The sequence below is a fragment of the Phoxinus phoxinus genome (genome assembly GCF_949152265.1).
Source record: "Phoxinus phoxinus genome assembly, chromosome: 20".
NCBI classification, from domain to species: Eukaryota; Metazoa; Chordata; class Actinopteri; order Cypriniformes; family Leuciscidae; genus Phoxinus; species Phoxinus phoxinus.
The window spans coordinates 31,864,131-31,877,240 of NC_136895.1; the positions used below are offsets into that span (position 1 = coordinate 31,864,131).

The 13,110-nt window shown below is 40.2% G+C and overlaps 2 protein-coding genes across 2 annotated transcripts in view; one reads left to right on the plus strand and one right to left on the minus strand.

Annotated features, from left to right (window-relative positions):
• Positions 1-386: 386 nt before the first annotated feature.
• On the minus strand, positions 387-8,947 carry cUnh6orf89 (chromosome Un C6orf89 homolog). The gene is made up of 8 exons (XM_079593837.1): positions 8,778-8,947; positions 8,203-8,620; positions 6,006-6,159; positions 5,391-5,539; positions 4,397-4,491; positions 4,130-4,265; positions 1,832-1,955; positions 387-1,749 (listed from the first exon to the last, which is right to left on the minus strand). Exons 2-8 carry the CDS (start codon positions 8,389-8,391, stop codon positions 1,667-1,669), a joined length of 930 nt encoding a protein of 309 aa, XP_079449963.1. The 5' UTR covers positions 8,392-8,620; positions 8,778-8,947; the 3' UTR covers positions 387-1,666.
• A 744-nt stretch (positions 8,948-9,691) lies between these two features.
• arl8a (ADP-ribosylation factor-like 8A) overlaps positions 9,692-13,110 on the plus strand; it is a 10,647-nt gene continuing 7,228 nt past the window's right edge. The window contains exon 1 of the mRNA XM_079593841.1: positions 9,692-9,998. Within this exon, the coding sequence (XP_079449967.1) occupies positions 9,876-9,998 (123 nt within the window). The 5' untranslated portion in view covers positions 9,692-9,875. The remainder of the gene's footprint in view (positions 9,999-13,110) is intronic.

Sequence of the window (13,110 nt, forward strand, 5' to 3'; positions counted from 1 at the left end):
TCAAATATAATTTTAATAATGCATATATATATATATATACATATATATATATATATACTATAATGAAATATTTTTCATGTTATATTTATAATTTATATATATGAATAATAAAGAAATATGGTATATTTAAATGATAAATATATATAAAATTAAACATATTTCATTACTTTAGTGCATTTATATATATATGCACAGTTAAAATGAACTGTATAGTTAATAATAATAATATATAATTAATATTGATCAGCTGTTTTTGGTATTTAAACACTTTCTTCATATTCAACTCTGGCTTTAGATGTTATAAAGTTGAAAAATAATGAGCTGAGTAACTGAACAATCCCATAATTCAACAGTCGCACACAAACACTGAAAGCACACGCCACGGGTTACGAACAGCAGCTTTTGTTTACTGTGTAAAATCACAATCAACATAGATCTCTGAATCACATTAGTAAATCACATAATCTTCATATTATTCTCATTATTTACAGTGATTAATCTCCGGCGGACACACAAACACCATCCACACAAACTGATCGTGACGATGACGTCATCACATTCGGTCGTCTCTGATTGGTGGAGAGGAGCGGCGAGACTCCACCCAACACTCATCAGGATGTGACATCATCAGCTGATGACAAACATTTAAAGTGCTTTGATTGGCTGATCTGCAGAGCTTCAGAGACAAACGGGGAATCTGCATCGTGACCTTATATTCATGACAATAAAACACACGTTCACATTACCGTAATGCAAAAACATGTTTTCATTACCGTAACAAAACAATATATTCTCCTCCTCATCACTTAGGTTACAATAATGAAATACATTCTCACTTTTTATTACCACAATACGCCGAACTTCTCATTCTCATCACCGTAATGCACAGATAAAGGTCGTTCGCATCACCATAAATTAACAATATTATCGTTCTCATTACCGTAATGAAATATATACTCCTCCTCATCACGGTTATGCAAAAAAAAATTATCACTTATATTATCACAAATATTCTCAACAAAAAATACTGGTTCTCACCTAAAAAAAAAAATCATCCTCATTACCGTCATATAAAAATATATTTACCATAATATGGAAAAAATATTCTCACCTTGTGTCCATCACTGTATTACAGAAAAAAATTATCATTACCCTAATATAAATATAATACCATGATGTAAAAATACTTAATATATTATTTATTCTTGCATTACGGTAATGAGATAATTTGCGGTAATTTACTTCTTTTTTTTTTGCATACTGTAACAAGCTTGAGGTTTGCATCTCAGTAATTTGAGTTGATTAAAAGTGCTTATTTGTCATGAAAATAATGTCATAAATAATCAGAGTCCTAAAACACACGTGATTTTCTTTGAACAAAACTAAACTTATTTTTTAAACTCCGGCATGAATTGCGTCCGAAAACATGTTCCTGAGTTTCATCCAGACAGACAGCGGACAGAAAACACCAGAGCTCAACGAGAAGACCAACGGATGAGAGAAATAATGATGTCATTTCCTGAACACAATCCGAGGGTCGCGATGCGTCTGGATTTAGCATCTGATCTCTGAGCGGTACAGCCGCTGCAGCCGGCGCTGATCGCCGCGAGTGAAGGTCTTCTGTGAGGCGGGATTGAGTCCACAGTATTGGCACGAGGAGCCGGTCTCAGAGCACCGGGCCGTCACACATCACGTCCTGAGATCCGTGCGGGAGAAGCTCCATCAGCCAGTGGCGCGGGTCGGCGATCACTGCACACACACACACACACACACACATCACTGAGACGCTGCTCCGTGACCGGGAGCCTATGGGATTATGTGAGGGTCTTACCCATGTCTCCCGGCTCCAGCCACAGTCTGAAGGAGCGGCAGTGGTTTTGGCATCGCTGGACGGGAAGAACATGAACAGCCGGAGAACCCTCAGCTACCACGAGCCAACCCAACACCTGCACTCTCTGCAACACACAACACGCATATACAGAGAGTAAGTGTGACGCATATATAGTGTAACGCATCTACAGTGTAACGCATCTACAGTGTAACGCATCTACAGTGTAACGCATCTACAGTGTAACGCATCTACAGTGTAACGCATCTACAGTGTAACGCATCTACGGTGTAACGCATATACGGTGTAACGCATCTACAGTGTAACGCATCTACAGTGTAACGCATCTACAGTGTAACGCATCTACGGTGTAACGCATATATGGTGTAACGCATCTACAGTGTAACGCATATATGGTGTAACGCATCTACAGCGTAACGCATCTACAGCGTAACGCATCTACAGTGTAACGCATCTACAGTGTAACGCATCTACAGTGTAACGCATCTACAGTGTAACGCATCTACGGTGTAACGCATATATGGTGTAACGCATCTACAGTGTAACGCATATATGGTGTAACGCATCTACAGCGTAACGCATCTACAGCGTAACGCATCTACAGTGTAACGCATCTACAGTGTAACGCATCTACAGTGTAACGCATCTACAGTGTAACGCATCTACAGTGTAACGCATATATGGTGTAACGCATCTACAGCGTAACGCATCTACAGCGTAACGCATCTACAGTGTAACGCATCTACAGTGTAACGCATCTACAGTGTAACGCATATATAGCGTAACGCATCTATAGCGTAACGCATCTATAGCGTAACGCATCTATAGCGTAACGCATCTATAGCGTAACGCATCTATAGCGTAACGCATCTATAGCGTAACGCATCTACAGTGTAACGCATCTATAGCGTAACGCATCTATAGCGTAACGCATCTATAGTGTAACGCATATACAGCGTAACGCATCTACAGCGTAACGCATCTACAGTGTAACGCATCTACAGTGTAACGCATCTACAGTGTAACACATCTACAGTGTAACGCATCTATAGTGTAACGCATCTACAGTGTAACGCATCTACAGTGTAACGCATCTACAGCGTAACGCATCTACAGTGTAACACATCTACAGTGTAACGCATCTACAGCGTAACGCATCTACAGCGTAACGCATCTACAGTGTAACACATCTACAGTGTAACGCATCTACAGCGTAACGCATCTACAGCGTAACGCATCTACAGTGTAACACATCTACAGTGTAACGCATCTACAGTGTAACGCATCTACAGTGTAACACATCTACAGTGTAACGCATCTACAGTGTAACGCATCTACAGCGTAACGCATCTACAGCGTAACGCATCTACAGTGTAACGCATCTACAGTGTAACGCATCTACAGCGTAACGCATCTACAGTGTAACGCATCTACAGTGTAACGCATATATAGTGTAACGCATATATAGCGTAACGCATCTATAGTGTAACGCATCTATAGCGTAACGCATCTATAGTGTAACGCATATATAGTGTAACGCATCTATAGTGTAACGCATCTATAGCGTAACGCATCTACAGTGTAACGCATCTACAGTGTAACGCATATATAGTGTAACGCATCTATAGTGTAACGCATCTATAGCGTAACGCATCTACAGTGTAACGCATATACATATAGTGTAACGCATCTACAGTGTAACGCATCTACAGTGTAACGCATCTACAGTGTAACGCATATATAGTGTAACGCATCTATAGTGTAACGCATCTATAGCGTAACGCATCTACAGTGTAACGCATATACATATAGTGTAACGCATATATAGTGTAACGCATATACATATAGTGTAACGCATATATAGTGTAACGCATCTATAGCGTAACGCATCTATAGTGTAACGCATATATAGTGTAACGCATCTATAGTGTAACGCATCTATAGCGTAACGCATCTACAGTGTAACGCATATACATATAGTGTAACGCATCTATAGTGTAACGCATCTATAGCGTAACGCATCTACAGTGTAACGCATCTACAGTGTAACGCATCTACAGTGTAACGCATCTATAGTGTAACGCATCTATAGTGTAACGCATCTATAGCGTAACGCATCTACAGTGTAACGCATCTACAGTGTAACGCATCTATAGTGTAACGCATCTATAGCGTAACGCATCTATAGTGTAACGCATCTATAGCGTAACGCATCTATAGCGTAACGCATCTATAGAGAGTGTGGCGTGCACTAGTGCTGGTGCCGTGAGAGTGACGGACCGTGTGACGAGGGCTGGTGATGTCACTCAGCTGGCAGCGCTGCAGTGTCGTGCCCGTGTTCTCCAGCAGGGGGCAGAGCTCCGCGTCAGGGAACAGCCAGCCGAGGACCATCTCTCTGGGACTGGACGAGAAACTCCTGACGGACACACACACACACACACACTAACACAGTTACAGCACACTGGTTTAGTTCTGTGGGAAGCTGCTGTAAACGTTGAGCATTCGATGTTGTGTGTGTGTGTGTCAGACTGAGTGAAGCGTCATTACCAGAGCAGAGTGAAGTTGGCAGGAGACGGAGAGAGAGAGTCAGACGAGGAGAACTGATCCAGCTGAGACACACGCCGAGACAGAGACGCTCCACCCTGAAACACACACGATAACAGCCACAGACATGAGAGATAGAGAGAGTGTGTGTGCGAGAGATAGAGAGAGAGTGTGTGTGTGTGTGTGTGAGTGAGAGAGAGAGTGTCTGTATGAGAGTGTGTGTCAGTATGAGACAGTGTCAGAGCTGCCAACTCTCACGCATTGACAGTTTCCACACGCTCTCACACACACATCCATTTTCTCACGCAGAGCACAATCGCGCAGGCAACAGGACACCGACACCGACAGACTAGACAGAGAAAGTTACTTTTGATAGGGAACAAATTCTCAGATTCTGTCAATTTTATTACGAAATTCAAACAATATACCGTTTTACCGTTAAATGTGACAGATCGCTGTAGCGCCGCAGTTCAAGCGGCACGTGATCCATCATCTCTCTTACTAGCCGAGTTAACAGTAAATACACACGGATGATCAATATGTGTGTAACGTGTGTTTAAAGATACAGTAGCCTACAACTTACCGCCATGTATATGCCTCATACATAATATCCACCAATCAGTGTTTTTCAACCGCGGGAAGAGCTCAAATACACAGCGGGAGTCGACTACACTCACGTTACATTCACCTCAGGAAGCCATTTAATGACCACAGCACGTTTAGTATTAGTATAAATTAGCATTTTGTTAAATATTTGCACTAGGCTATATTACATATTTATTATATGTTTTACTTATATCATTAAAATATTATAAAGTTGTTGTATTAAAAACCGCATTAGGCCTATATTTAATTTTGAAACCTTTAGTAATACCAGCTGACAATCACAATAGCAAGTTGTTGTTTTTACATCACCCCACCCCCCCTCTCACTCCAAGCTAAACTGAAAAGTCGGCAGCTCTGGAGTGTGTGTGTGTGTGTGTGTGTGTGTGCGTACCTTGAGCAGCAGTGGCTGTGTGAGTCTGATCTTCCCCGCAGACGCTCTCGGTGCGTCCGTGAGCTCCATCACGCCGGTCACGTCTGCGCAGGCGGAGCAGTTCACCGGAGCCGTGTGTGGAGCGCCAGACACCCAGCGCTGGTGAAACCCTACACACACACACACACACACACACATTCAAACACGCACACCTATGGACTGAACACGTAATACGCATGTGCACGCCGTCAGCACTTACACAGATTTGCGTTTTTGAAGTTTACACAGAGATGATAACGATATTTACACCGCTTTCACACCGGAACCGGTTTCATGGTTTGCGTTCTCGAGCTCAAACACTGTGTGTGGATGAGCCGGAGCGCATTAAGGGTTTCTGTTAGAACGGTGTCGTGTTAGCGGCCCCTAAGTTTTATAACTAATGATCTTTGCAATGGATGTCAAAACTAACTTTGTCTGGACAATAACTTTATTCTAGATCTGAACACTGTAATCTCCTGTGATCTCTGTACAGCTGCTGTGAAACTCTCTATACTGTTAAAGCGCTGTATAGATGAAGCTGACACACACACACGTGTTCAGATACGCATGTGGAAGGTGTGTGTGAGCGGCTCTCACCGTGCAGGTTGTACTTCTGTGCGATGGGCAGCGCGAGCAGACGCACGTGACTGAGCGGAGACGAGCTGTTGTGTCCCGCGGCGCGGAGAGATCCCAGCGGAGACGAGAACACCAGCAGTGCCACCAGCAGGACCACGCCCAGCGCCACTGCGAACTGCACACACACACACACGCACTCATTGTGAATGAGATTCCCGATACAGCACTAGCCTCTCGTGCCTTATTGCCTTTATTAAACGGTTACCACACAAAGCAAATATAAAAGCCGAAAAATATGTATTAGTGCAACTTTCCTGAAGTTAAATCACTAAAAGCCTTCCTTCCGCCGGAAGAAATAGTCCCTGACCGTGAACAGCAGCAGAAGTGTTTACATTATCTCACCGTTAGATGGCGGCAGAGACTCTCTTTATGAGACTTTTATATTGAAACGACTAAAATATTATTATTTTTTAGGACTGAAACTTGAGCACGGAGAAGCGAGACGCAACTGATCAATGACTAGCGTGTCGCGGGCCACGAGAAAACTTCTCAACTGTTAAAAGGACAAGATATCGCAGCGGACATTCAAACTGATGTATTTATTATGACTATAGGACCGATCTGAAGGAAGCGCTACATCTAGCATTACTGTGACTGCCGGCACACCCGATCTCCCACAATACTCTATACGCTTCACTGAACAACACCAATGAGAACAAGCATGTGTTTACGTTGCTAAGAGTAAAGAGTGGTTGCTAGGGTGTTGTGTAGTGATACATAGAACCGTTGGGTGAAGCGGTAGGTGTTTAATCGTGAATAAAGCACTGCTGATATTGACCAATCAGAACCAAGGACTGGAACAAACCGGTTTATAAAAAGATATATACGGTGTGTCCCAATTCGCATACTATCCTAATGGTATTTGAAAATATAATTAGTACGTCCCAAATCGTAGTATGTAGAAATGAGTGTTCCAAAGATCTGGCCTACTTGTTCCGGTTAGAATAAATTAGATTAAACTTCCGAGTAAAAAGTGTTTAAAAAAAACTGATTAATTATCAGTATCTAACCTGACGAACATGTATTTATTTAATGTTGTCTACATTATATTGCATCTGCAGCAGCATTGTGAACTTTTGTAAAGACACGTTTAGCCACCCGCGACTGCAGATCTGCAACATTTCTCTCCGAAACTGTAGGAAATTAAATTCAATTGAATAGAGGATTTTAACTGTGACGATTTGATTGACAGTTTACAGTGGCAGCACGTAACTAAGCGACGCGTGAACCGGAAGTTGCAACCGACTTTATCTCAGTGTTGTGACGTATTTCTGAGAGAAACGGAATACTAAATGAGGAAAAATAGTGGGCGTGGCTTTTTTTCCCAACTAGCACCTGATTGGATCTATAAAAGTAACGGTACTGATCCACTTGTCCGACACGAATGTCGTGTGGTGTCGCGACGCCTCCCCACATGTGAGCGTTGATGGGCGTTCTTCTAGTTTACCGCTATGGGCGTGGTTTTGAGCCAGCGGCCAGTCAAAAACAAAGGACCCGCGAGAGACTTCCCTCCGTCTCCATGTGCGTGCTTCTATTGAATAGCAGCGTCGCGTTCAATGCAATTCATTTGCATAAAGATGGGCATCGGCCAGCTTTTTGACGTGCGGCATTTTTTCAAATGAAGCGCCGCCTTCCCGGAATGCTTTGCGAGCGCGTCAAAGTCGCTTGACGTCACCCATAGGAATATAGTGGAGTGCAGCGCGACAGAAGTGTTGCACGGACAAGTGGATCACCGCCGTGAGCGTTTCATTCCGCCGGTCTGCTGTCAGTTGGAGGGGCGTGGCTACGCATGTTAAGCAGACACCAAACCGACGTCATCAGGGAAGGTCCTCCAGTGCAGAGGGGGAGGGGCATATTCAGACTTTGATTAAAGATTACGAAGCCAAACATTTTTTGTGTGTGGATTGACTTGCATGGATGAATTGTTCACCACAAAACGATCAATTTAGGCAAACAAAGTAAATATGGTCAATTTTGATATCATGTGGACTTTAAAGATGACACACTCAGAAGTATGTAATCTTTCTTCACAAAAAGAGTACATACTTTTAAGGGCGTAGTATAAATAGGCGGATTGGGACGCAGCAAAAGACTAAACCCCGTAATCCGGCCGGATCTCGACCCGATGTTCCGCGTGTTCGGTCACGTGCTCCCGTACCTTAAGGGCGGCCCTCAGCACCGGGAACTGCGGCGGCTCGCGGCGGGGCTCGTTCGTCTCCAGGACCTGCTTGATGAACTTCTCGATCTCTCGCTCGGTCATCCCGTAGCGGTAGCCGGACTGCCGGAGGATCTCGATGCTCTCCGACAGCTTATCATAGATGCAGGGTTCACTGAGAGACGAGCCCATGATGGCGAGTGTGTGTGTGTGTGTGTGTGTGTGTGTGTGTGTGTGTGTGTTAGTCAGGGCCGCATCATCATCAACATCTTCATCATCTTCAGCAGCACAATCAGGTGAAGAGGTGTTTGATTGACAGGTGATGAGTCCTGTGTGTGTGTGTGTGTGTTTGTGTTTGACAGATGTTGTCTTTCTACCCTAAATCACGGGAGAAAGCGTTTCCCTTCATGATTGACGAACCCTGTAAAACATAATATCAAGTTATGTGTCAAAACACTCATAAACACACACGCATATGACAGTCTTCCGCAGCGAGCCGCACAAACTCCCTCAACTACAGTCTTTATCTTCCGCTGTCCGCACAAACACTCATCTATAAAGACAAATGGTCATCTTACTGTCGGTTTATTGCTGATTTGTTGATGATTTCCCTCAGTTTTTGTAAGTTATTTCACTCGCACGTTCACGCTAACACTGCTCGCGCTGAGTCTGATCCGCGAGCGTTACTCAGTTGCGCGTTCACAACAGCGGATTCAACACGCTCATCGTGACAACAACGCTTTCATTCGCGATATTTTCGTTGATTTTAATTAAATAGTCAATACGATAAACTATAAAAATTAACTGTGGAATATTTTATAGTTTATTCGTTTGAATATATATATATATTTTATATATATAGTAAAAAGAAGCGAACATGCCGCTGTAAATGATCAAATAGGAGGTTAACTCCATAAACTCTAACCTTACCAAACCTTGACCTGACTAAATATTAACTCAAAACAGCGGATTTTATCAAACTGTAAAAAGCACTTACAGACAAAGATCATATTTTGGCTCAAATTCATATTTTTATATACTCAAAATGTATGTGATGATTTGATTTATTATTATGTAGAAGCAATTATTATTACTATATTTTATATTATGCTGTTTTATTATGTCTATTTGACAACAATACCAATTTTTATAAATTTGATGTATGTTTATATATAAATGTACACACACACACACACACACACACACACACACACACACACAGTAGTCATTTGAAGTGGATCAAAACCTTTCATCAAAGTTATACATGAATTTTGAACAATACCCGTTCTTGTCTGAGGACAGCTTTGATTAACTTTTTTTATCCACTTCAAATGTTAGTACTATATATAAGGAAGATATGTGTATATATACTTTTCAGTTATTATAATGCAATGCATGAATAGGTAATTATGGGATATATTTTCTATTATATTTTCTCGAGTTTATAAGAATGCTTTGTTATATATCTGACATCTGTATGACGAAAACAACCGATGACGTCAGCGGCGTGTCTCCAGCAGGGGGCGCAGGCGCGAGTTGAGCGTGAGTGCGCATGCGCCGTGTCCCGCATTGTTTGGATCAGCTGTGCGTGGATCATCTGAAACCCCACCCAATGAGGAAGACGATCCGCGAGCAGCAGACCCGAGCCGCAGCCGAACCCCAGCCGAACCCGCACCATGATCGCGCTCTTCAACAAGCTGCTGGACTGGTTCAAGGCCCTGTTCTGGAAGGAGGAGATGGAGCTCACGCTGGTCGGACTCCAGTACTCGGGGAAAACCACTTTCGTCAACGTGATTGCGGTAATCAAGCGTTTCATTACAGGCCTCGGTCGAGGAACGGGTCGCGTGACTGACGCGCGCTCCGGATTATAGCGAGATCGGACTCAATATCATCATGATAATAATGTGCGCGATGATCAGTCATCGCGTCTATACAGTGTAGAAGAGACCGCGATACTGTAGAGCAGATGCTACATCACTAATGTATCACTTACAGAATAATCAGACTATATGTGTTGGGTAAAGCATCATTATCGGATATAGTCAAGTACATTGTGTGCATCATCTGATCATCAGAGACACAATAGATCAGATTTAATATTCAACACCATATAGAAGATACAACAACAACAACATCAGACACAATGTAGCAGATGCAGCATCATCAGATTCAACATCAGGCGACATAACATCGATTCAGCGTCAGAAGATCAAATATAATGTGTCAAATGCAGCATCATCAGATCAGATGCAACGTTATTAGATATAATGCATCACATGACAGTGCATTATCAGATCAAATCAGACACACTGTATCATTCATGCTCGTTAGAGACAGTGTTTCAGACACAGATCAGAATCAACAACATCAGACAAAATGTTGAAGATACAGCATCATCAGATACAATGTGTCCGATCAGAAACAATAGGTTAGATACATCATCAGACATAATATAGAAGATCAGACATCATACCTGCGTATGGTGTGTAGCTTTAGATCAGATACATCTTTATTAGATATGATTCATCAGATCATCAGATCAGATACATCTTTATTAGATATGATACATCAGATCATCAGATCAGATACATCTTTATTAGATATGATACATCACATTATCAGATCAGATACATCTTTATTAGATATGATACATCACATCATCAGATCAGATACATCTTTATTAGATATGATACATCACATCATCAGATCAGATACATCTTTATTAGATATGATACATCAGATCATCAGATCAGATACATCTTTATTAGATATGATACATCACATTATCAGATCAGATACATCTTTATTAGATATGATACATCACATCATCAGATCAGATACATATTTATTAGATATGATACATCACATCATCAGATCAGATACATCTTTATTAGATATGATACATCACATCATCAGATCAGATACATATTTATTAGATATGATACATCACATCATCAGATCAGATACATCTTTATTAGATATGATACATCAGATCATCAGATCAGATACATCTTTATTAGATATGATACATCACATCATCAGATCAGATACATCTTTATTAGATATGATACATCACATTATCAGATCAGATACATATTTATTAGATATGATACATCACATCATCAGATCAGATACATCTTTATTAGATATGATACATCACATCATCAGATCAGATACATCTTTATTAGATATGATACATCACATCATCAGATCAGATACATCACATCATCAGATCAGATACATCTTTATTAGATATGATACATCACATCATCAGATCAGATACATATTTATTAGATATGATACATCACATCATCAGATCAGATACATCTTTATTAGATATGATACATCACATCATCAGATCAGATACATATTTATTAGATATGATACATCACATCATCAGATCAGATACATCTTTATTAGATATGATACATCACATCATCAGATCAGATACATCTTTATTAGATATGATACATCACATCATCAGATCAGATACATCACATCATCAGATCAGATACATCTTTATTAGATATGATACATCACATCATCAGATCAGATACATATTTATTAGATATGATACATCACATCATCAGATCAGATACATCTTTATTAGATATGATACATCACATCATCAGATCAGATACATATTTATTAGATATGATACATCACATCATCAGATCAGATACATCTTTATTAGATATGATACATCAGATCATCAGATCAGATACATCTTTATTAGATATGATACATCACATCATCAGATCAGATACATCTTTATTAGATATGATACATCACATTATCAGATCAGATACATATTTATTAGATATGATACATCACATCATCAGATCAGATACATCTTTATTAGATATGATACATCACATCATCAGATCAGATACATCTTTATTAGATATGATACATCACATCATCAGATCAGATACATCACATCATCAGATCAGATACATCTTTATTAGATATGATACATCACATCATCAGATCAGATACATATTTATTAGATATGATACATCACATCATCAGATCAGATACATCTTTATTAGATATGATACATCACATCATCAGATCAGATACATATTTATTAGATATGATACATCACATCATCAGATCAGATACATCTTTATTAGATAGATATGATACATCACATCATCAGATCAGATACATCTTTATTAGATATGATACATCACATCATCAGATCAGATACATCACATCATCAGATCAGATACATCTTTATTAGATATGATACATCACATCATCAGATCAGATACATATTTATTAGATATGATACATCACATCATCAGATCAGATACATCTTTATTAGATATGATACATCACATCATCAGATCAGATACATATTTATTAGATATGATACATCACATCATCAGATCAGATACATCACATCATCAGATCAGATACATCTTTATTAGATATGATACATCACATCATCAGATCAGATACATATTTATTAGATATGATACATCACATCATCAGATCAGATACATCTTTATTAGATATGATTCATCAGATCAGATACATCTTTATTAGATATGATACATCACATCATCAGATCAGATACATCTTTATTAGATATGATACATCACATCATCAGATCAATGTATCATATTTGTGCTCGTTAGATACAATGTATCAGATACAACATCATCAGACGCAAAGATGCAGCATCATCAGACACAGTGTGCCCTATCAGAAACAATAGATCAGACACAGTGTCAGATTCAGCATCAGATCAGATACATCATTATTAGATCATTATTAGATATGATGCATCACATCATCAGATCAAATCAGACACAATGTAGCGTATTCATGCTTGTTAGATACAATGTTTCAGACACAACATCCTCAGATCAGACACAATGTAGCAGATTCAGCATCATCAGG